The sequence below is a fragment of the Lissotriton vulgaris genome, chromosome 3_2, assembly GCF_964263255.1.
Source record: "Lissotriton vulgaris chromosome 3_2, aLisVul1.2, whole genome shotgun sequence".
In the NCBI taxonomy this organism is placed as follows: domain Eukaryota; kingdom Metazoa; phylum Chordata; class Amphibia; order Caudata; family Salamandridae; genus Lissotriton; species Lissotriton vulgaris.
Window position 1 is genome coordinate 198,095,939 of NC_141690.1, and position 26,167 is coordinate 198,122,105.

At 41.4% G+C, this 26,167-nt stretch overlaps 1 protein-coding gene across 1 annotated transcript in view; it reads right to left on the reverse strand.

The window, feature by feature from the left end:
* Nucleotides 1-26,167, reverse strand: part of LOC147725520 (uncharacterized) — a 69,606-nt gene that overhangs the window by 11,871 nt on the left and 31,568 nt on the right. Inside the window, exons 3-4 of the mRNA XM_086964460.1 lie at nt 22,521-22,595; nt 11,401-11,589 (exon numbers count right to left, since the gene is read on the reverse strand). Coding sequence (XP_086820586.1) covers nt 11,401-11,589; nt 22,521-22,595 — 264 coding nt within the window. The remainder of the gene's footprint in view (nt 1-11,400; nt 11,590-22,520; nt 22,596-26,167) is intronic.

Consider the following 26,167-nt stretch of genomic DNA (forward strand, 5'->3'; position numbering starts at 1 on the left):
TGTCATCACAAATTAATTTTTCCTCCCGTCCGCAGTGTTCTAATGGGTCCATTGTTTAGCCAGAGTCCGGCCTAGTCCTGTTCCCTACTTGTAACTTTAGTCTGTATTCCCACGTTCTGTACCATTGTGCTCATCCTTTTGGCAGCCATCTGCACCTCCAGTCTAACATGTCCTTGAACCGTAGTCACTTCAGACACATGCAGCTCGCATTCAGACTTGCGCATGCGCATTTCTTTTGTGGCAACAATAATCGAGTGACTCAATTTTCTTTTAGGCCTCAAAAGTCAAAATGGGAACTATCATAGAAACAAACACAAATAAACATTAATTTTAAGTGATTTAACCCTTCTGTTTACCTCCCCCCTTTCTAAGGTTTTCCCTGTTAAAAGTTACCTAGCGAATAGCCACACTTAAAACGCGATATACTCACTTTAACCTCGTGTTTTGTCACAATAACACATAAACAAAAGCACATTTATGCCGCATTCCGTTATCTTAAAGCTGCTCATTAGTTTGGAACCTGACAAAATCTCATAATTAGTTGATTATGATTGCAACATGAGCAAAATTAATTTCCCGCGTGTATTCGTGTAGGTGCATTTCTTATTCTATGTTGGTTAGTCACACCTAGCATTCAATTAGTACGAATTATAGTTATTGAAGTATGGCTTCACAAGGATAATGCAAAATTTTGCAATTCCACCTCGCTCAATCAGGAGCATCAGCTCCGTTTTTTCAGGGTTAAGCTGGAGACACCGTTTTCTCATCCACTCCGAGATAGCCAACATTCCTCTTGAGAACCGAATTTTCTCATCCATGTGGTTTGAGCCGATCGAGAATAGCAGTAGAATATCATCGGCATATGATACAATCTCGAAGCCAAAAGGTTGCACAATTTTCGCTAAGGGGGCCATATAAACGTTAAAGAGTGTAGGGCTCAAACACGAGCCCTGTGGGACGCCCTTATCTAGCAGGTACTTTTGTGATGCGAAAGAGCCTAAAGTGGTAGTTTGGCATCTGTCCATAAGGAAGTTCCTTAGCCATTTCAGGGCCATACCCCAGATGCCACACTCCTATAGTCTCTCTGCCAGCAATTTATGAGATATAGTATCAGCCTTCCATGTTGCTGGAATGCATCACAAACCCCTTTACTCTGCCTAAACAAGTCTCAAGAGTTGCTGTCTTCTACTTTGCAATGGTGCTTCTTCTGGGAGCTAGTGCACCTCAGGTCCACAGCAGCGGACCCAGCACAGCAGCACACAGACTCCTTTCTTGGGTGAGGTTGACTTTTCCTGAGACTAGTGTTATAAAATATTTATTGGAATACATGCACGTGCTTTCTCTTTTATTCCTAGGCTTTTAAGCCGTTTCTTAACCGCATGCGCGCTGGCGGTTTTCCCGCTGAGCGCTGCGATTTTCAAAATCCCGCGTTACGTGACAAGGTCAACTCGTCACACGCACAGCGCAGGTAACGCCCATGACGAGTTGACCTTGTCACACGCATCGAAGGGGTTAAGAATCTAAGATTTTTTTTTTGCTTATTGTTTGTTAATAAATGGGGGAGATTTGTGGATAGGCCTCCAAACTTTTCGTCTTCACTCATTCACGAATAACGTATAAATATGTTGGTTTAATGCCAGACTAAAAACATCACAAATAGCAAATCAAAAGAAAAAAACGGAAAAAGCCAGGGAAGAATAATTTGGTTTCTCATGCAGAAAGGAAAATACTACATGGAGATAAGGATTTTTTTTAAAATGTTTTGGTTTCCAGCGCTGGTTCAGAATTGCTCAAAACTTGTGCAAATCCTTCTGGTCTGGTCCATTGTTTTCTTCACTCAGTTATCTTTGATGTTTAATGATGAAGTAGTTCTCGTGCTTTGATCAACTCCCTCAGCCATATTATCTAACTGGTGCAAAACACGAAGAAAATAAAAGTGTCGTCGTTTTTACTGGCTCCATAACTAATTCTGTAAAAAAAAAATCTCAAATTCGAAAGATGGGACAGAGTTTGTAGCAAAGACATTTTTTAACAAAAGTTGTTCATGTACCAAGGTTTTGTTTTTTAAAAAGGCTTTCACTATCACCAGTCATTCACTCTCTATATCTGATGACTCTCCCAGACCACCTGACCTCAACAGCCAATGAAAGGGAAAAATAACTTGACTCAAAAGCCAGTGTATAAACCTCAATTATGACCTCTCAGCACATCCAACACATTCTCTAATTCAACCCTCTTTTATTTTTTTCCCCAATCCCATCAATGTTTGTCTCTCAGCTGGCTCACCAGCACTTACGCCTGGCACCTATTTTGAATACATTCTTTTTTTTTTGTATTTTATTTATTGCAATTTTCAAGAAACATTACAACCAAGTTGTGATTAAGAAGCAGGTGCCCCGCAAATTGCTGGCCCATTAGCGTTATTATGACAAATAGAAAACATTCCCTGTCATTCTACAGAAAAGGAAGAAAAGACAAAAAATAAAGAGGAACTAAATACAGAGGAGCAATTTACAAAAGAAATTCCTGGTAATAGTCACTGTACAGCGATGACCCGGTCCATTATCATAATACCACTACTGTTACATCTCTTGCATAGTACTCAATGTAGAGGTAGTTCCAGCAACACTTATGTAACAGCCTTGTCAACAGGTGCATATTTCCCATATGTAGGCTAATCTATGTTAGTCATTGTCCATGAAGTGGGCTTGCAAAAAAGCTTTTGAGAGGTTGCCAAATATCGCATAGGGTGACGGGTAGTAGTGTGGCATATATGTCACTCATGGTATCACAGTACGTGAGGTCACAAAGCCATGCCAGCACTGATGGTGTTTTTGTTCTGCCCCAATGTAATGAAACCTGTTGCTTGGCTATTAAAAAGGCAATAGCAGGGAATCATCTAATGCTTCTCTTGAGTGGCTTGACATATCCCAAAAGGGCCGTCAACGGTTAGGGGGTATGGTGTATTCCATCATAATGGACAGGTGTCTAAAAATGTCCTCCCAGTATGCGCTTACAGGAGTACAGTACCAAGCCAGATGCGAAAAATATGCCTCAGGAGTGTCACTTCTCATACATGCGTTTGACGCCGCTGGGTTAATTTTTGATAATAATTTTGGAGTAACGTAAACCCTATGAAGATATTTAAAATGCAACAATTTGTGTCTGTAATTACTAGAGATGTATCACATCTGGGAACAACAATAACATCATATATCGTCTGTAATAGTGATATTTAAATCCTGCTCCCAGGATGTGCGTGCTTTAGTACCTTTAGGCGGGTGAAGGGAAAGAGATAAATCGTAAATGCGTGAAACTAAGTAAGCGCTATCTGTCGAGGTTATGACAAGTGTGAGTGGCGGAAAGTCATCTGGTTCAGATGACTTGTCTGGTAAAGTCTTTAATAAAGACCTGTTGATGGGGAATCTGGGTAGGGGTGGGGTTTCCCATATATATCGTTCCCTTGTGAACAACAGCCCTGCAACCTTAGACACGCTGCGAGTCCGTTGGGAGGGTTGGGTGGGCCCCTTGGAGGAATCGGATTGGAGGGATGCCCTCATGGTCCCCAAGACCCTGATGACCTCATCCAAGCTGCGTTTAGTCCAATTCTACTACTTACAGGTGGCTTACCTTACTCCAGTGCGCTTATACAAAGCCCAGCTGTGCCCTTCCCCGACCTGCACGCGTTGCGACCATGCCCCCGCAGACTACTATCATATGGTATGGCAGTGCCCTGTCCTTGCTCCATTCTGGGCAGGTGTGGAGTTGGAGCTCTCACAGACCCGGGGTTGGACCATTCCCCTTGACCCATTGGGCCTGATTCTAGGCATGTTTGATGGCCTGCACGGCTCGCGGGCCGACAAGAGTTTCCTTAGGACAGCGGTGGCGAAGCGAGATATATCGGTACTATGGTCCCAGGCCAAGCCCCCAACTGTGCAGAAGTGGAGAGAGGGGGTGGATTGGTGTGGGACGCAGGAGCCCCTCTATGAAGCCCGGGCTGCCCCAAACTCTTCGGAAAGATATGGGGCAAATGGTTCAACTTGTTGTCTTGATGGGTGGGTGCATGAAACTATGTATGATTTTACCCTGAAAATTGATTCGCAAGTCTCTGTCTTTTCACATGTTGCTGTACACTATGATACTATGCTTGACTTTGATGCCAATATGAATTTGTGGTTTGATCAAACTTTAATAAAGTTGATTACCAAAAAAATAAAATAAAGACCTACGCGTTCTGTGGAGCAAGAAGTTGTCTATGTGCGTGGCAGCTCCATGTGCAGCCAACTCGGTGGTCGAACATGGTCTGGAGTCGCGAAACAGGTTGCCCATTTTAACTAGTCTGTGTTTAAGTAGTGTTCTCTTAGTGAGCGTTTCCATAGTAGGGGGCATTGAAGGGTTATCTGCCAATGGTAAATGTGGGAAGTATAGTGATGTGTAGTGCAGGTACCTCTGTAACTTAGTCCATGCCCAACATTTCATGGGGATTGTCTGAATTTCTGTGGGGCATTGTGGAAGTCCCTGGGGTAAAAACGTCGATAGTGAGTGGGGATGCATCTGTGATCTGTCAGGTTTGAGATATTGCAGTCTGGCATCTGGGTAGTACCAGAAGTACGTAAAGTGGACTTGGGCTACCAAATAGAATAGATAGAAGTCAGGGACCCCGAAGCCCCCCGTTCAAACGGCATGGTTAATGTGGTCCAGTTAATTGGTGGTCGTTTACCTGCCCAGATTAGGTGTATTAGGAGCGAACGGAGTGTATTAAAAAAAGCCACTGTTAAAGTTATAGGATATTTTTTAAAAAGATATAAAAAATGTGGTAGTACCTCCATCTTTATAATGGCAATCCTACCTGCAATAGAAAGCGGAAGTTTCATCCATTTATTAATTTGTGTTTCGAGATGATCAATTGCAGGTCCAACGTTTAAGCCGATAACCTCAGGGGCGCTACAGTGTAAATAGATGGCCAAACATTTAGGGAGATCAGTGCACCGTCACAAAGGAAATTCAAGATCACCTGGAGTACTGGCAGGGGTCAATGGAAATATTTCAGATTTGGTCCAGTTAATGACCAAGCCTGAGTGCACTCCAAAACTGACTATCTCCCATAAAAGAGGAGGCCGATTCACAGCAGGTTTGCGCAGAAAACAACATCATGTCATCTGTGTCAAAAGATGCAATGAGTGGGCCTGAATGTAGTTGCAATCCACGATGTTAATGTCTTTCCTGAATATGACGATCCATAGCTATTATAAATAGTAGGGGTGAAAGCGGGCATCCCTGCCTGGTGCCCCGAGTTAAACCAAATTGTGATGTGATCATACCGTTTACCTTCAATTGGGCAACCGGAAAAGAATATAAGTGAACCAAATTTAAAAAACAAATGGGAACACCCAGTTTTTGCATAACGGCATATAGAAAGGGCCATTCTAAAGAATCAAAGGCCTTCTTTGTGTCCAGCATCACTGCTGGCACCGGTAAGGTAGGCTCCATTTGATTTATCACTGAAAAAACAGTGCGTAAATTTAGCGTCGTAAATCGTCCCGGAATAAAACCTGCCTAAAAGGGGCATAGTATAGTGTCAACTAGCAATGCCAGTCGGGTAGCAAGTATTTTAGCTAGGATTTTATAGTCGTGGTTGAGTAGAGATAATGGCCTATAGGACTGGCACTTATGGCCGGGTTTGTCTAGTTTAGACAGCAATGTGACAATAGCCTTGCGCATTGTTGGCGAGAGGGACCCACTCTGTAATGCTTCGTCATATACTTCTAGGAGGCGGGGAGCAAGTTCGTCTTGATAAGCTTTGTAAAAATCCCAAGAAAGTCCATCAGACCTCGGGGAGCGACTGCTACCTAGATCCTTTATTGCCTGTTTTATTTCATCTGCGTCAATTGGGGCAGATAAAAATTCCTGCGGTCCCTCTTCAAGCCATACCATAGCTATCTCTTGTAAATAATCATGAAGGGCCTTCAGACAAGTTGCCCGTGGGCGGGCATCTTGTCTGAAATAGTTTGGTATAGTAATCAAGAAAAGCCATATTAATGTCCGTCCCTTTCATCAGTGAGTCGCCTGACTCAGTGTCTCATTGCGTCACAAACGTAGACTGGTACTGTGGTCTAGGAAGGTGTGCAAGTGTTCTACCGCGTCTCTCCCCTCCTCGTACACTCATGCCCTGGCATATTTTCCCATATATTTGACTTCACGTTCAGCAGCATCAGTGAATTCAGTCCTTAAGGCAGAGCGATCTCGTAGCACTTTAAATGTCGGGGTGGTTTGCATGATAGTAATATCTTTTAGTTTCTGCTCAATCATTTTCAACTCGTTCCGGATGGAGTACAAGACTCCGGCACGCTTCGAAATACAAACACCCCGGATAAATGCCTTGAAGGCGTCCCAGAGTATAAGGGCCGACTCTACGGACCCTTTGTTCAATTCAAAGAATTCTGCAAAAGCATCCCCCACTTCACTTCAGAATACGAAGTCTAGTAGAGCGTTTTCAGGGAACCTCCATAAGGGACGTTGTTTGGGGATCGCTGGAAAAGCTACTATCAACAAAACTGGGGAATGATCAGAAATAGTGTGGGTAAAATATTCAACCTTCTGTACCTCTAACAGAAGCTGTGGCGAGAGATACCGATGGTTGATTCGGGACCAAGTTCCATGTGGGGTTGAGTAAAAGAAGTAGTTTTGAGACCCAGGGTGGTTAATGCACCAAGGTCCGCTAACAATGCTGACCATAGTAATGCGAGAAGGTCCCTAGTGGCCTGCGGTTTTGTGACACTGCCTGGTCCAGTAGTATCAGTGGTAGGGTCCAACGTGAGATCAAAATCCCCTCCCATTAGTATAGTGTCCGAGTTGAGTGGGTCAATGTGTGAAGCTACTGTGGAGAAAAAATCGGGTGTGTCCACATTTGGAGGGTATATGTTAGCAAGTTGTACAGGCATACCCCCAAGAGATCCCAGAACTAATAGGAATCTACCTTCTGGGTCCGTCACCACTGAAATGGTTTGAAAGAGAAGAGAGCGGTGAACTAGGATACACACCCCGAGTGAGTTGGAAGGGGCATGTAGTGCGTCTCTTGAATGAAAGCTATCTGAATGGAGTGTCTCGTTGAATAGGCCAACATCTATCTACTCTTTTTTGGACACAAGAGTCCCCTCACATTCCAGGACAAGCATCTAATATGTAAGTCAGTAGTGGTGAATTCCCTTGCACTCATTTTATCACTAATATCCAGTTGAAGGCAACTGATGGAAGTGGACCGTGGCTTGTCATGCCGTACATAATAGTATGCTCTAAACAAATGAAACGACTGAAGAAAAACAAACGAGAATGAACAACCCATTGCAACCCCTCCACAATGAACAAAAGGGGAAAGGGAGGGGAAGGGAGGGGAGAAGGTATTGGAAAGAGGATAGGAAATTATCCTGAGGGGAAAAGCAACGCTCCAACGGAGCCATCACGAATCAGGATAGTCACTGCTAACAAAGATGTCCACTCGGCCATGATCTACAGCTAAAGGTCATGTCTGTGCTATCACAGAAAGAGCTGAGAAGACGAATTCAGCCTGATCTCATGTAAGGCCATTGACATTTGCAGTTCAGATACGACAGGCCATATGTCACTAGCCTGGAAGAAGAAGCAAAGTTCCATGGTCCTGACATGTCTGCTGATTCCGAATAACCTCAAGCGCCGGGATTTAGCCGGCCAACTTTGTCTTGTCGTTGCATTGTCTGATGGTGGCTTTTCCCAAATCTGGTAGCTGCGTCACGCTTGTCAAAAATATGCAATTTGTTTCCAATCTGCGCCCGGAGTCTGGTGGGATATAGCATAGCATATCTAATATTTGCTTTCTGAAGCGAGTGTTTCATGTCAGTGTATTTGCAGCGTGCTTCTTGTACCATGGGTGTAAAGTCAGAGAACAGAGTGATATTGGAGCGCTGATAAATGAGTGAACCGCGTGCTCCCGGACAGACGAAGAGCAGTGTCCCGGTCGTTTTAATTGAGGAGTTCTGGCGATGATTATCCTAGGGGTCGCTCCAGGTGGCGGTGGAGGGCCCAGCGATCGATGTGCCTGCTCAACAGCGAATGTGGCCAAAAAAGATTTCCTTTCAAACACTTCAGACAGAATGGTTTTTATGAACCTGGGCATGGGGCCTGTGTTAGTCGATTCAGCAATTCCAGCTACAAACAGGTTATTTCTGCTTGAGCGTGCTTCTAGGTCTTCTGTCTTCGTTGCAAGTTGTTTGAGTAGGCCTTCTGTCCTATCCAGTCTTTTCTGTATAGAAGGAGCACTCTACTCCAGGTCGGAGATTCATTGCTCAGCTTTGTCGATCTGGGTGTCCTGTGCTTCTAGGCATCCATTAATATCATCTAAGCGGCTGGTAAGAGTGTCCAAGCAGATGTCTATAGATTGAAAAACCCGCCCTGAGCTCGGCCATAATTGCCACTGCTCCCTCAAGCGGTCCCTGCTCTGGGTCAGTGGCCCCATCAGTGTCCTTACGCCTGGGGGTCTTCTCCCCCTCAAAGTTCAATTATCACTGCTTTGGGTCTGTACAGCCCATATTGGATGCACAGTGGAAGGAGAGAGGCTCTGGCAGGTTATTGCCTTCTATAGGGTCTGCTATGTGCGTTATGGAAGGCAGTCAGCATTGGTGCACCGGCTATAGGCCAAACCTTCGTAGCCCTTCAGATGGGATTAGGCTGTGCGTGGAGGTCGCGATCAAACCAGTTCAATATTACTGAGTGATACCCCTGCTGGGCCGGTAATCAATGAGCAGATGGCAATGCAGTGAGGCAGTCAAACATGGTGGCAGTCCACAGGGGCCTACGAGCAGGTATAAAGGAAAAGCCACTGACTGGGGCGCATTGTATGGAAATCAGCACATGCCTCGTGTATGCCTCGGAGTGAGCACTGATTCTAGCACATCGCCGGGTGCCGTGGAGCAGTGCGTGCTTAATTTTCTCTTCCACTATTTGTTCCACGCGATGCGGCCCTTACCGCCATCATGTGGAGGATATATGTGCCATTTCCACTGCAGCAGCGATATGCGAGCCACATGTTTTCAGCCGGGCTTAGGCTCAGATGCAAGCAGAAAGGTTATCGGGGTCACTTTTTAGCCGGTGCCGCCACCCAGCGAGTTGTTGCCAGTGCGAAGTCTGTCAGCACTTCTGTACGCTCCAAGTCCCACCCTCAGACTCACCCGAGTCCCCTGTCAACTCAGGGCCTCCGAGGGCCGCGTTAGGCTTGACTGCGCTGCACTGAGAACTCCGCCGTACAGGCACCTCCCATCACCGCTGTTGGGGCCAACGCATTCCTCACATCACCGGCGTCTTCACTGTGTTACGGATGGTCATCTCACAGCATAAATGTGCTGGCTGGTGGTATTTGGGATGCGACGGCTCCGGAGCTTTCGAGTCAGGTGGCCATTTTAGTTGCCGGCTTGGCCACGCCCCTCGATTTTGAATACATTCTACTGAACAAATCACCATCCACAGAGCTGCAGTCAACCTCTCTATTGTATTGAAATTATTGAATAAACTCAAGAACTCCTCTATCAAACCTATTGTAAACAAACAAATCAGCGACTCAAATGAACCTCCTCATTATTGACATATATATTCAAAATTGGATTCTGACCCGGTTATGGTACGGAAGATGCCCTGGTTGCCACATGGGATGACATCAAACCTGCAATCAAGCCAAATACTGTTGCTGCACAGCTACTAGTAGAACCTTTCTCTGCTTTTTAAACTGCACATTGTTGTACCTTGGGTCATCTCCTTGTTAGCTTCTCAGCCAGTATGAATGTGATGTCTGCGTAGAATGTTGAATGCTGGATGACAGAGTGAGTAGAATGTTAGTGTGCCTGGTGTGTGTGGGGAATGACAGTTGAAGAGAGTGGGCTGAGCAGCAGCCATCCTGCTCCTGGTGGGGTTTTCTCCTGTTTATCCTGTTACCATCTTACTTTAATGAAGGAGCTTCAAGAAACTACATGACTACTCATCATTCATTCACAACATTTTGGCGACGAGGATGGGATGGTAATAGGATAAAAGGAATAATGGTAATAGGATATCCCCCATTGCAAAAGATAAAACTTGCAAAATATTTTGAAAATAAGACCAGAATACCAAAGATAAGAGAAAGGAAGACTGAGTAAAAGATAAGCAGCAAGGAAAGAGTGCAAAAGAGAAAATGAGAAAATATAGCAAGACACATCCCCTTCCCTTGGGAAATACAGAGATGGTAAAATGCAATAATACCAAAATGCGTATATAATAATCAAGTGCAGAGTAGGTATAGCACAATAAAAGTGAGTACAGATAGATAAAAAGGCAAAGCTGATACTAAGCACAAAGATTACGTAGGGTGAAAACAGTGAAAAGGGTGTGCGCACACCCCGCACTGAAAACATATAGAGACCAGCTCTCAACTACCATACAGAAGAAAATAACATCTAAACTTAAAGTACCAGCAATTACAAGATAACCCCAATCAGGAGCTAATCTTGCTAAATCTGTACCACTAAATTTGTACCACGTAAGTAAAATATTTAATTGCTTAAATTGTTGTACAAATCATTAAAAGTAACACAGACTTACTTGAATTGCTGTATATATCATTGAAACATTACAGTCTTACTTAAATAGCTGTAAAAAATAATGTAGTATAGCAGTCTTACTAAATAGCTGCATGAATAATTTTACGTATAACAGACTTATATAAATTGCTGCTTAAATCATTTAAAGATATGACAATATTACTCAAATAGCTGTATATCACTATAAATAAGTCAGCAGTTGTTTAAATTGTTGCAAGAATTAATACTAATATATTAAAACAGACTTACTAAAATTGCTGCTAATATCTCTATAAATAAATGAGTCATACTTAAACTGCTGTATAAATTATTGCAATAGTATAGTCTAATTTAAACTGTTTTTAAATTGCTATGTAGTATATTATTGTGTTTTATTGCTATTGAAGGAAAGGGGATATGTTGTACCTTGGGTCATCTCCTTGTTAGCTGCTCAGCCAGTATGAATGTGATGTCTGAAAGGAATGTTGAATGCTGGATGACAGAGTGAGTAGAATGTTAGTGTGCCTGGTGTGTGTGGGGAATGACAGTTGAAGAGAGTGGGCTGAGCAGCAACCATCCTGCTCCTGGTGGGGGTTTCTCCTGTTTATCCTGTTACCATCTTACTTGAATAAAGGAGCTTCAAGAAACTACATGACTACTCATCATTCATTCACAACACACATCATCTTAAATTGGTATAGATATGGGGGCTTGGTCAGGGCACGGACCCAGCAAAATGAGCTGCGCTTGTGCTCCAGTGCCGAGCTACCTATTGGCAGTAGTTAAGCCGCTTCTCGGCAGGACTAGAGCAGTGACTCACATGGTTGAGTCTCCCAGTAGCTAAAGTAGATGCTGCGGAGGCCAGTGTGGACCATGGACGGGCCGGACGGCTTATGGTCAACATGGCGGCTGCCAGTTTCCGCTGAAGCCAGGGCGCGGTATGAACGACTGGTGGTGGCCTTCCTCCCCTCTGTGAATGTTGCTGCATCACCTGCTGGCCTGTGGCGACCTGTGCAGCAGAATAAGGACTGCGTATTAGGACAATATGACTTCACAGTGCAAGGACTGAGTCCATCTACACCATCAGAGACTTTTGGCCAATCCCTGGCTAGCTCACAGTACCTCACCCAAACCCCTATCCTTCTGGCATTGCATGTGATTTTGGCAACCTCGAACATGACACTCTGATCCCAAAGAGAATCATGGAAACAGATCTTATCCCTTTTGTTGTTTACTCATGAATGCCCTCGGCAAACGTAAGAAAGATAAGGAGGACATTTTCACATTTTCAATACATTTGTTGAAACAATCGTAATCTTGCATAGAGAGAACAAGCTGTGATTATTAGACAAATAAAACAAAGCAATGTAACCAGCATTATGAACATGGTAAAAATAATAAACAGTCCAGCCAAGGTAGTCTAATTTCTAAATATATCTAAATAACCCCACCTAGTACTACCCTACACTGAGAGCATAGTGGGTGTACCCTCTGCCCGATCTCTTGGGTTATCCTGAAACCCATTCTGGATGACTTGGTCTGGAGTTGGATTGACAATTCCACTGGACAGGTTCGGATGGAAGATCAGCATTAGCAGAGCGCATTTCGAACATGGCATTCGTTTCAGAACCGTTATGGCTGTAGTGCCCCCTGTGACCCGTTAGGGGACAGTGCACTGTTTATATAATAATACTAAGGTGTTAAAGGTTCAGCTTTGTTGTAATGGTGTGTCCAGATGTTAGAAGCTGTCTACGAGCGGACAACGCAAGCATTAGGATATCTTGTTTTGTTCTATCCTTGTACGAAGTGTACTGATTATTTAGCAGGAAACACTTTCTAAAAACAAGCAGCATGTACAGCATTTCTTAGAATAATATTGTGTAAGTAATATATGCAAATAAGTAACCAGACTAAACCGAAGTCTTCTTAAAAGTGTAAAATATAAAATCAAAAAGGAGAACCAAAGTGGGACCAAGAGAGTACTACTCACTTTCAGAGTAAAGGTAGTGCTAGGTAGGGATATACACATATATACGGCATATCATGGACTATCTCTCTAACTTCAAGGGTCCCGGGAGTGATGGTGCTCCTGCTGCCCTGTTGAACTGAATAATGTAGCACTGCCTTAGGGGCCTGAGAGAGGAGCCGGCGCTGTGTGGACATAGGAGGAGTGGGCGCTGCCCCCCTGAGTCGCTGGGCGCGGTGGGTGGCCACGATTGACGGAGGCCTATAAGTCCTGTTGGGGAGTAGGCCCCTTCACAAGGGAGTCTGCTCTTAAAATGGCGGCTTGAAGTGAAGGCCTGGGAGAGATGTGAAAGGTCGGCGCCAATTTTCCCTTACTGCGGTGAATGGTGGTTCATCTCAATCCCCAACTTGCATCCAAGACGCTAACTCAGGCCTTGGACCCCACATTGGAGATCTTGGCAAGAGACTGGCAGACATTACGGCGGTCTTCAGACTTGCATAGCGGTGAGTCCCATAGCGGGGAGGGATCTGGCTGAGCCTGGCTGGAGTCTTCCTGAGTGGTGGTGGTTGGGGGAGCCTGTGGTGCCGAAGGTGACCCTTCTGGACCTGTCAACATGTGTGTATGGCTGTGGCCCTCGCTTCATAAGGTGATCTTTGTTTTGATGCTGTAGAGTATATGGAGTCTGGAGGCCACTATGCCCCCGGCTTACGGGAAGCCGGTTTAAAATTCCCACTGTTCAGGACATGCTTCACCAGCAGCGTAAAGACAGACGAACAGATGGGGAGGTGCCTTTGTGTTTCTGGCCAATGTTCTCAGCACAATGAGAATCCAGCACTGCAAGCTCTGGCCACCAAGGGCGATATCCTCTCCCTGCTGCAGGAGTTCTGCAAGGACTTCTCATCATCAAAGCAGGCCATTACAAAGCGATGGGGTACATGGGTTCACAGGTGCACCAGTCAGAGGCATGTATGTAGTAGGTGGAAGCTGATATGGCCACGAAGATGCAATAGCATTGTTAGAATCCAAACAAAAAGAATTAATGGACAAGCTGGAAGACTCGGAAAGTTTTTCACGGTGAAATAATGTCTGTATCCATGGCATTCCAATAGAGGTTGAGACTCTGGACCATGAGAGCTTTGGGTTAGACTTATTTAAGCACTTACTGCTGGATCAGGTCCTGGCTAGTCTTCATTTGGATCGCACACATCGGCCTTTCAGCAAAAATGTAGGCTGCCACCTGATGTTCTCACCGGGCTCTCTTTTTTAAGGATAAGGAGGCTATTATGGCGGTGGACTGTTGGCAGGAGCCTGTGGTGTTCCGGGGGAGCTTGTTAGTGATTTTCCAGGGTCTCGCGGCACAACAATTGGCAAGAATTTAAGGACATTATATCTCAACTTAAGAATGAAGGGATCCAGGACCCCTGGGTCCATCCCTTTCGCCTCTGTTTCTAGTATAAAGACACTTAACATATGATCAAAGAGCTGCAAGAGGCGAGGGAGATCTTAGGTCTCTCGGCACTGACGTTCCCACAAGACGCTGCCAGCTCTGAAGCTGTGACTTGCGTGCAGGAGGCCTGGCACACACCGAGAACTAAGAAGTCCGACGGGATAGGAGAAACCAGCATCATCTGCAGTACCATGAGGAATGTTCAGATTCATCTGTACAGGACTAGGATGGACTGATGTCCCCCGGGATTCATGGCCTGGATGGGTTGATGAAACCTTTTGTCTGCTCCTGGGGAGAGGCCTCCGGACCGGCCTAGGGGATTACCCGTGCTCAGACGAGGCCTTGGGCTGTTACTGATTCCTGCACTTCAATTATGAACTTTGATATGCTAGTGTGGGCTGGCTATCCTTTACAAGAGCTTGCCCTTATTGCAGCCAGCTCAGCTGCATTTTGGTGACTTTCTCTTACAAATATTTATTTTCCTTTTTTCTTCTTTTTTCTTCTTATTGTTTGTTATATGCTGACCACATATCACATACATTATAGGCATCCAGTGTGGCAGCAGTTATATTTGTTGTTTGTCTCTCACGAGATAGAGATTCTAGGTTCTGCAGCACCATATCCTGAGGGGATGGATGAGCATCCAACTACCAGACATCCTCAGGTTCACCCAGACCCTGTAGCATCTGTACCTCAAGCCCATCCTGGAGATTGAGGGTTATGGCAGAGCTACATACCACCCTTCGATGCGCACCCTAACCATAATTCCGTTGAGTACTCAAGCCCTCAATTACCTTCTTAAAAAGCGGGCCCCTTTTTAGTGGCTGTATGGTAAGGATGTTGATATCATTATGCTACAGGAAACACATTTATTGTGCAAAGACATCAACCGCCTGAAATTCTATTGGTTTCCAGCTCAGTATCATGCGCCCTATAGAACTATAACAATAGGGTAATGTAATGTAATGTAAATTGATATGTGTATAGCGCACTACTCACCCGCAAGGGTCTCAAGGCGCTTGTACGAATACCGCTGTAGAACCCATCCTGGCTTTCCCTGTGAGGCGTCCACTCCAGGGCACCCCTAAGGTGGAGGCCAGGCATCGTTAGCGTTGTGGGGGCCGTTGTGGAGATTAAGCAAGCTATTGCCCAGAGTTGCAGAGTGGGACTCCATGATTGGAATAGGCACCGAGGCGAGAATGATCAGGTCCGTGGAATTTTGAGCCCAAGACCCGCCGAGGCGGTCAATTGAACCCTGGTCTCAGGCTAGACTTCTGCATCAGGGTCTGCCGCTCTAATCATTGAGCCACACTTCTCCACTGGGTTGGCTATCCTTTTTAATAGCAGGCTGTGGTATTATTTGGAGGACCAATTGAGGGATTAGGAGAGCAGATAAATAGGCCTGCTATAATGTTTTGGTCCTTCATGGCAATAGCAGAGTAATGGAACGCCCTCAAAATTAAAGTAGGTCAGGGAAAGAGGGGAATGAAAAAACACAAAGCAGTAAGATTTCCCTCATTGACCACAGTAATTCAACACTATTATACTTCTATTACTTTATGATCTATTACAGAAGTACATTGGTGACAACCACAAAAAGTTAATTTTACTTATTTATTATTTCAACAAGATATTTACTTTTTTTTTAAAACATTTTTTTATCATTCTTTTACTTTTTTTAAAAGACAGCTCATTTAGTATTGTATATATATCAAAAAAGTTTATAATGCTTTTCATAACTTTTTAGCATCATTTCATGGTTTACACATGTGAATACATCAAGAAAAATTCACCATACAGTATATACATAATAACAAAACTATAGAAAACTAACAATTCATAAAGAGTATGGTCCCCTGGATACAAAGCACTCACACAACAATCATACTGTCACTATCTCACTCCTCTCACTGAATTCCCTCAAAAATCTGTACAAGGACGAGCTTTTGATGACAAAAAAATCTCTGCCAAAGGATGAATCTCAAATGCCAGGCATGAGATTCCGCACTGGGTCGACGCGCGTTTCGGTGGAAAAACGCCACCTTCCTCAGGACCTCCCCAGAATTGACCTCTCAATTTTTCTTGATGTATTCATGTGTAAACCGTGATTGCAGACACGCACACTATACAAAATCACAGAAATCCTTGTGGAAGCCCTGGCCTCACTACATAAGATAGGAGGGCACGTCAACGACATGATGGACAAGTCCCTAGACCGCACCGGAGGCAGGCCACCGAGGACCCCACCTACAGCACTGGCGCAATTTGCAAACACAATGGGATTGGTAGATGTATGGCGGGCACAGAAACCACAGGCCAAACAATACTCATACTTTTCCTGGGCCCACAAGGTGTATTCGAGGCTAGACAACATCCTTATTCCAAAGGGTGAAGTGGGGGAGGTCCAAGAAATAGAATACCTAGCCAGAGGACTGTCTGATCACTCACCACTGTGGATTAAGCTGGGGAACAGTAATCAGAAACAGCAACCACAATCTAGGCTCACGGCCTGGGACCTAAAAAACAAATCCATTATCCGCATTCTAAGGGCCGACACTGAGCTCTTCTTTAAAGAAAACGGTTGAATCAAGGGTCACACTCTGGGAGGCATACAAAGCGGTCTTAAGAGATAGGGTGCAAAGCGGCATAGCGTGGGAATGGAAAAAAGAAGTAGAACGGAAAATGACAATAAAAAACCAACTCCTGACGCTAGAAGAGCAGACAATCACAAGACACGACACGCAGCTCACTCGGTGAATGGAGACACTTAGACAGGAGTATAGCGACCTACCGCACAACGCGGCTAGGGATCAGCATTTAGCAACTCTCCATCGACTATTCGATGCAGGAGACAAAGCTGGGAAACTCTAGGCCTGTCTTGGCAAAAAATAAATAGAAAACAGGTGGGTTCTGTCCATAGTAGATGGCCACGAACAGGAACACATAACAGATGAACAGATTGCTACAGAGTTTGTCACATACTATAAAGACTTCTATAAAGATAAACCCTTATCTGATATCCCCGAAATAGAGACCTATTTGACAGAATAAAGACCCCATCTTTAGAAGAGACAGACAGAGAGGCACTAGACAAGGACTTGACCCTGCTGGAGGTCAAAGGGGCAGTAAAGAAACTCCGCACAGGGTAAACCCCGCGGCCTAATGGCCTGCCTGAGGAATATACAAGAGATGTTCAGATCTCCTGAGTACCCACCTGCTCAACCTCTTTCAAGATGCCTTTGAGGATGGGATACTCCCTCCAGAGCTCCCACTTGCCACAATTGTGACCATACATAAGGAGGATAAGGAGAGGAACAGATGTCCAATCTCCCTCCTAAATGTTGAAGTGAAGGTCCTAATGACCATCTTGGCCACAAGACTAAGAAGCGTCATACCATCACTGCTCCATTGTGACCAATCGGGCTTCATGCCCGGTAGGGAGACTAGGTGGAATCTCAGGAGAACACATAATTGGATAACGGCAGCTAGCAAGCGAGACACCCCACACATATTCCTATCACTGGGGAACAACCATTACAACACAACTTTTTCAATGCACTACCTTTACAGCAAATCTTTAACAACGTAAGATCTAGAACAATGCATGCAATTACAACGCATGCTATTACAACGCAGATGCTATTACAACGCATGCTATTACAGCGTAAGTATGAGTACGTTTTTTTTATTTAAAAAATAATAATAATTAAATAATTTATTATCCTATATTAAATTGATTTTTTTTTTTTAATATAAATATTATTTACACCCCACAGGAGTTAATAGTTATTAATACTCATAATACTCCTAATACCCTAATTTGACAAATCCCCTAAACTATCCAGCAATTACCTTACTTTTACAACCCCATGGAGTTAGAATAGTAATTAATACTCCTACATTATCCAGCACTTACACTACTTTTACATCCCCCTGGAGTTAGAATACTAATTAATACTCCTACACTATCCAGCACTTACCCTACTATTACACACCCTTGGAGTTAAAATAGTAATTAATTCTCCTACACTATCCAGCACTTACCCTAATTTTATACCCCCTTGGAGTTAGAATAGTAATTAATACTCCTACACTATCCAGCACTTTCCCTACTTTTACACCCCCCTGGAGTTAGAATACTAATTAATACTCCTACACTATCCAATACTTACCCTACTATTACACACCCCTGGAGTTAGAATAGTAATTAATACTACTACACTATCCAGCACTTACACTACTTTTACATCCCCCTGGAGTTAGAATACTAATTAATACTCCTACACTATCCAGCACTTACCCTACTATTACACACCCTTGGAGTTAAAATAGTAATTAATTCTCCTACACTATCCAGCACTTACCCTAATTTTCTACCCCCTTGGAGTTCACCCCCCTGGAGTTAGAATACTAATTAATACTCCTACACTATCCAATACTTACCCTACTATTACACACCCCTGGAGTTAGAATAGTAATTAATACTACTACACTATCCAGCACTTTCCCTACTTTTACACCTCCCTGGAGTTAGAATAGAAATTAATACTCCTATACTATCCAGCACTTATCCTACTTTTACACCCCCCTGGTGTTAGAATAGTAATTAATATTCCTATACTATCCAGCACTTACCCTACTTTTACATCCCCTGGAGTTAGAATAGTAATTAATACTACAACACTATCCATCACTTACCCTAATTTTACACCCACCTGGAGTTAGAATAGCAATTAATACTCCTAGACTATCCAGCACTTACACTACTTTTTAACCCCCCTGGAGTTAGAATAGTAATCAATACTCCTACACTATCCAGCACTTAATTTTCTATTACACACCCCTGGAGTTAGAATTGTAATTAATACTCCTACACTATCCAGCACTTAAAACTAATTTTACATCCCTCTAGAGTTAGAATAGTAATTAATACTCCTACACTTACAATAATTTTACCCCCCCTTGGTGTTAGAATAGTAATTAATACTCCTACACTATCCAGCACTTACCCTAATTTTACACCCCCCTGGAGTTAAAATAGTAATTAATACTCCTACAATATCCAGCAGTTACCATAATATTACACCCAACTTGAGTTAGATTAGTAAATAATACACCTAAACTATCCAACACTTACCCTACTTTTATAACCACATAAAAGTATGTATTGTAATTTAAAAAAATACTTTATCTGCAAAATAATCTAATTCAAATTGTTTTACTTTTTTAATATTTTAAACAAATTAATTATATTTTTCTAATGTTGTTCTTTATTTTTTATTAATTAAAAAAAATAATTGACATAGTAAAAATATTTTATAAAATTAATTTAAGATATTTTCTCATGCTTTTACATTGTAATGTTTTGTCCTTCATTTATTTCCATAGTTGTCGATATGTTTTCCGTGTGTATCATTTATGAACTCATTTGAAGTGTAATGCGGAATGGAAAAGAAGCAAATGGGAGCATCATAAAGGTAAGAACATCATTTACAAATTATTTACATGTTTAAATTATAAGTAGTACAGTTAATAATATATATGAAAAACATAATAATTTGAATGCGAGACCATTTATGCTTTTTTTTAAAAATGTTTGTTTTATTAAAGTATACATTTTTAAATTAAAAAAATATATATATATAAGTATTTTGATGTATTTTAATAAGTAAGAAATATATTTTTTAAACATATATAAGTATTAAAAATAAATAGTAAATAAATTGTCCTTTTTCTTTTTTCATAGCTCCGGATGACGTATACGCGTAGACGTGATTCATTGCAGCCAAATTGAGGAGCGTCGCTGGACAGAGCAGAAGCAAGGAGACCTGCGCTAAGGTAGGAAACTTTTAAAACTTTATTTATAATGTGAATGTTGTTGAGAGTGCCATTTATAGCAAGGATACAAGAGGGAGGTTTAGATAAGTTAAATATATCTGTTGTTGTTAGGTTTTTAGCATGTCGCCGATCTTGTTGTTAGAGTATGCCGTTGTCGGGTCACGTGTTATTTGTTTGAAAAATTATATGATTGTTTTATATAAATTTAAAAGTTTATTACACTGTAATTACTTGTTTTTGTAAGTAATTATTCGAAAAATAAATCTGTTTGTAAAAGAACGATGAAAGAAGAAGATCGATTTCGGAGGATTGGAATAATTCTTGGGAAAATGGATTGTTTTTTTTTACATTTTTGGAATCGAGGAAGCCTTCTATGTTTTTGGGATTGATTTAAATGTGGATTTTGAAGGTTTAGATTTTTAATTAAAGAAAGAAGAAGGATCGTTGTTTGTTATTAAATTCCACTTCACGATCGTTTGGATTTGGAGAAGATTTTTTTATTTTTGTTGGATTTTGGTGAATCGATCTTTTTCCAAAGGTCTCTTTTTTTGCAATGGATTACCAAGTTATTGGAATGGATCTTTTTTTCTTTTTTGGTGAAGGTAACTAAAAAAGAAGAATTACCGATTGACTTTTTTTTTTTGCTGGATTTTTGTTTGGATTAAAAAAAGAATGGATATGGTTTGGATTATTAAAGAAAAGAAAAGAAAAAAGAAGACATCTAAGGTAAGGTGACCCGACTTATCTTTTTTTCAATTTTTTTTTTAAATGACAATTTAAATTAATTGTTTATTTAATTTAGGGTAAAACAGGAAAGTAATGGAGTAGGTAGAGTTAGTAATGTAGTATGTGAGCAACATTATCCAGGTAGTGTGAAGCCACACACAACGTAAATTGTTGTAATGCACCCAATAGTCTTTCAGACATTTCTTTTGATCTTTTAGAAATGCGTGGGTTTAGACTACCACTTATTGCCTGTGACATTCTCATTTCTTGGAAACTTTGCTCCTTCCTCAAAGTTTCCCAAAAATGATAAAAATTAGGGTGAGGTTATCCAATTGTGTGGTTGAAGGAGTTGTGCCATCCCTCTATGGCATTGTTTGTCTTTGCTCCTCCTTCTAAGCAGCTTGTGTAGCAGTTCCACCACTCCACATGGAAACGTGGCTTCCTCCTGCGACCCGACCTGCTTAGATGCCCAATCCATGTGTCTTCAAAATAATTTAGTAAGGATGCCAATTTTTCGTTGTTTGTTGTGTAAAAGTCTGATTCTGTAATTGCAGTGTTGTACTCGTCTACACTATCAAGAGGAGCGAAGTAAAGTGCAGTTAGTTTTTTTAATTCGAATTGCAGTCTGCTAGCTGATGCGTAATCCACAACTAGGTTTGTTTTTTGTATTTTACGCCAAAATGCCTGGGAAAAATGGAAAAAACATCCCTGAATTTGGGTATCCGTGTACGTTTTTGTAATAACATTTATCATTACTAATTCAAAATCAATAATTATTTTCCTAGGACTTCTGTTTGATGTTTTTGATTTAATCACTGTCAAAAGTTCAGTGTACGTTGTGGATTGTTTATTAGGTAGCCAACTGTAAACTAAGGGGACTACAGTATTGTTAATTTTTGCATGAATAGTGTATATTTGGGTGAATGGATGGGGCGTGCTTTTAAATGTCCCATCCATCATCCAAATTTCACTATTCTCTAACTTGGCTAGATTACGGGGTGTGGTAAAGATAATTATTTGTTTTTGAGGGTTTTGGTTGTCATGTAGGATGAAAGGTTAGTTAGATAAAGAAACAGAGAGTTCAGGAGGATATTGAATATCAGAGTAGGTTTGAGGTGTAATTCTTTGTGGGTTACTTGCCTGTTGTTGTCTTTGAATTATTCTCCTCAGATTAGGTATGATAGGCATACTGCTAGCAACACGACTAGGGACATGCTGAGCAACCTCCCTCAAAATAGAACCAAAGGAGTCATTGGAGGTGCTTGTAATTTCCTTTATTTCATTTATTGTCTCTCTTACCTCAATTTCCATTGCAGAGGCAAAGTGGTTATGTTCAGATGCTTTAATAACTGTGTCACCCAGAGTAACTGCTCTGCCTTTGCAATGGCTTGAGTAATATTGCACACGCCTCCAATGTCTTCTTAGTTCTGTTATTCTCTCCTTGCACAAAATGTACCCTGCATGTTTCAACAGTCGGTTTCCTTTCCTTGAAGTTATACATTTGGCTGTCTTATCTGTGGACATTATCTGAAATGTAAAGAAAATTTTGAAAAAGAATATTAGAAATGTTAAGGTTTTGTTTTTTTAAACCCCCCCTGGACTTAGAATAGTAATTAATACTCCTACACTATCCAGCACTTTCCCTACTTTTACACCCACCTGGAGTTAGAATATTAATTAATACTCCTACACTATCCAGCACTTACCCTACTTTTACATCCCCCTGGAGTTAGAATAGTAATAAATACTCCTACACTATCCAGCACTTACCCTACTTTTACACCCCCCTGGAGTTAGAATAGCAATTAATACTCCTACACTATCCAGCACTTACCCTACCTTTACACCCCCTGGAGTTAGAATAGTAATTGATACTCCTACACTATCCAGCACTTACCCTACTTTTACATCCCCCTGGAGTTAGAATATTAATTAATACTCCTACATTATCCAGCACTTTTACCTTTTTTTAAGTTGCTTTCTGGAGATGTAGTTTGTTGATCCTCTTGTTGCTTTGTTGACCTTCGAATTTGATTAGCTGTAACAAAATGAAAAAGATAATATAAGTTTTTTGTGCTTATTTACGATGTAAATCTATGAGGAGTTAAAAGTGATTAATTTATTCTTATTACATTTTTGAATACTATTTACCTTTAGTATTTATTTTTAGTTGTATTGTAGATGGTCTCGTTTTCAGAAGAAGATGGTCTTCAGCTGGTTGTTTTTCGTTTTTTGGAGTTGATATTTGTAGTGGGATATATGTAAAAAGAGTGTTTATTTTCATTTTATTAATTCTCTATTTTTAGCATATAATATTTTTTCATTAGGTCATGGATGTCATGCTTTAAGAAATTTTGACATACATTTTTTTTCGATTTTTTATTCCACGTTTAATAGATTTTACTTCCGAAACAGTTGCAAAATTAATTCTGATAATTTTCCAAAAATGTTATAAAAATGTATTCATTACTGATTTACCTTATTGTTTCTGAATTATCATGCACTACCTTGGAAAGAGATGTTGTTATAGTTTGTTTGTGTTCTTTATTCAATCTCTTTTTTTAAAAGATTTGTTCCACAAATATTTTAGTTTGCTGAAATTATGAAAACGTGACATGGTTTAGCTTTGATAATATGTTTACATTTTTCTGAAAAAAGATTTAGTTTTGGCATTGTTCTTTTCAATTTTAAAACACACTGTTTTATCAAGAGTTGTAAAAAAATACAACTGTGCTTCATATCTTTGCTTTTCTTGAGTTATTTTTTTAAGTAATTTACACTTTGTGTGACATACTCCTTTTAATGTTTTTTTTACAAATGTACTTACTTCTAATTGCTTTAATTGCTTGTCAATATTCTGTTCGTTGGTTTTTCGATTTTCAAGTGTGAACAAAACTGTGAAAAATAATGATTCTATTTTAAAAATGTTTGAATATTAATTTGTTTCGAGATAATATTCTTAGTTAAATGTGTTATACTTACTTGTTTTTTGGAGAATTGTTGTTTGGCAATTGCAGTGTCTTCGTTTTTCTGTGAACTTTAGAGTTTGCGTAAAATCTGTCTGCTCTCGCTCGTAGTCTGTTGACCACTGGCTTCAAAATGGTGGCTTAGCTTTATTTATAGTTTTTTGTGTCTGTCACCATTTTTTTCATGAAGATATTCCATTTTTTTGTGTTTATTTGGGATTTGTTTGATGTGAGAACCTCTATTTTAATTTAATTATATTAAAGTTACTGTTTAATATGTTCGTCAGTATTTACTCCTCCATTTTGTTTTCTGTGGGTTATTGTTCTCGTCATGAAAACTGTTGTGGGACTTGTTCTTCACGAAGGTCTTAATATGGTGGCTCTTTTTATGGTTTATTGATTATTTTCCTGATGACTTAGTATTCTTTGTTTTTTAACAGTTTTAAAATTAACTTCATTTCGTTTCTGATGTTGAAATTGTTTTAAAAAAATGTTGAATGGTACTCAATTAATACTCGAGTATTAATTTTAATACATGAGTATTAATTTATTTAAAAATGTCCGTGATTTTAAAAACATGTGCTCAGTTGCGTTACACATTTCAATACACTTCCCCACCCAAAACCCCTATTTTCCCGGCATCCTGTGCCAGGAGTTATTTTACAAAATTTAAAAAATTTTTTTTTTTATGCATTGTAATGGTATGCGTAGTATTGTTTTTCGTTGTAATGGTACTTTTAATGGTTTCTAATTACATTGCGTAGTAATGGTATGCGTTGTAATAGCACTCGTTGTAATGGTTTTTGCGTTGTGAAAAATGCGTTGTAATGGCATGCGTTGTAATAGCATGCGTTGTAATGTCATACATTCCTATCACTAGACACTGAGAAGGCCACTCTGGTCAGATTTGGTCTTGGACCAAAATTCTGAAAATGGGTGGCTCTGCTGTATAATCTTCCTAGAGTAATGGTGAGAGTGAACGGTAGGACATCGCAGAAGTTCCTAATTGGTAGGGAGACTAGGCAGGGATGCCCCCTATCTCCTGTGCCGTTTGCACTAGCGATAGAGATACTGGCGTGTTGGATTCAACAGAACTCCAAAATTCAGGGCTTTAGGATCACAGCAGAGGACACAAGAGAAGAAAAAATATCTCTATATGCAGACGACATCTTGCTATACATAACCAAACCCGAAAGCTCGATCCACACTGTCTTCCAGACCATTGTCGAATATGGTAGACACTCAGGCTACAAGGAAAATTGGTACAAGTCGTTGACATACAGTCCCAGATCTCTGAAACACTGGCCTCCCCACCGTAGGACGTGAAGACAGTAGAGGAAGCCTTTAAACACCTGGGGATTTTTTCTCACAACAGATAAGAACCTCTGTTAAGAACACAACGTTTCACGAATAACACATAAGTTTAAATAGGACGTTGAAAAATGGAAAACACTCCCACTCACGATAATGGGAAGGGCTGCAATGTTTAAAATGATCTCACTGCCAGAGTTCCTCTATGCCCTACAGAACATCTCCAGCAGACAGTTTTCAGAGGTATAGAGGCTGAGCTGCGTTCGCTGCTTTGGCTGGGTAAACACCCACAAATAATGTTACGCACACAACAGAGAAACCCATTCAATGGGGGTCTCGCAGTACCTGACATAGAAGCAGACTATTGGGCCGAACATCTAATACCCATAAATGACTGAATACATGCAGCTGGGGATCACCCCACATATAAGTTAGAAAGAGAAACACTGTCACAGCGCACGTTCACCCACTACCTCTATGAGGGATCAGGGAAATACAGCCTCCTCCCAGCCACACAAACCACACTGGAAGCGTGCGAAAGGGTTACTATGACCCTAGGATGGGACCATAAGGTGACTAAAGCAACACCACTCTGGAAAGGGAATTGGCTGAGAGAAATAGGGAAATTGAAAGGCTTCAGACAATGGGACATAGTTGCAATCTCGACAGTGGGAGACATCATAGATAAAGGGGCTCTAAAATCCTTTCCCACATTCCTCACGGAATATCAACTCCAGACCACCCAACACTTCAAACAACATGCCTAGGTTAACTCCGAGTTTAATGGGAAGAGGAAGTGGGAGAAATGGAGAACGTAGACTGGGAAGCTGCTCTTATGCATCCCAGAGAGGTGGCAATCAGGGTACGACAACGACTTACCAAATATAAGATACTACACAGGATCTACTGCGATAGGGCCAAGCTCCATAAAATAGGACGAGCCGGAAATCCAAACTGATTGAGGTGCCAGGGGGAGATGGGAGATTTTTATCACACACTATGGACATGCCCCAAGATACTGGGATAAGATTTTTAGAGAACTTAATGAGGTGCTCCAGGTTTCCCTCCCCCTAGACCCGAAATTCCTCCTACTAGGAATAAACAGTGAAGTAGACATACCAAGGAAATCAACTACTGTTCAGTGCTCTGGGATTAGTGGTGGCGAAGAGAGACGTAGCACAACATTTGGGTGCACAGGATGCACCAACACTATAGGAGTGGAACATAGGGATTGACCAATGTATGGCAGAGGAAAGGGTGACATATAAAATTAGAGGATGCCCAGGCAAATTCAGAAAGGTTTGGGGAAACTGGATGTGACATTATGATTGGA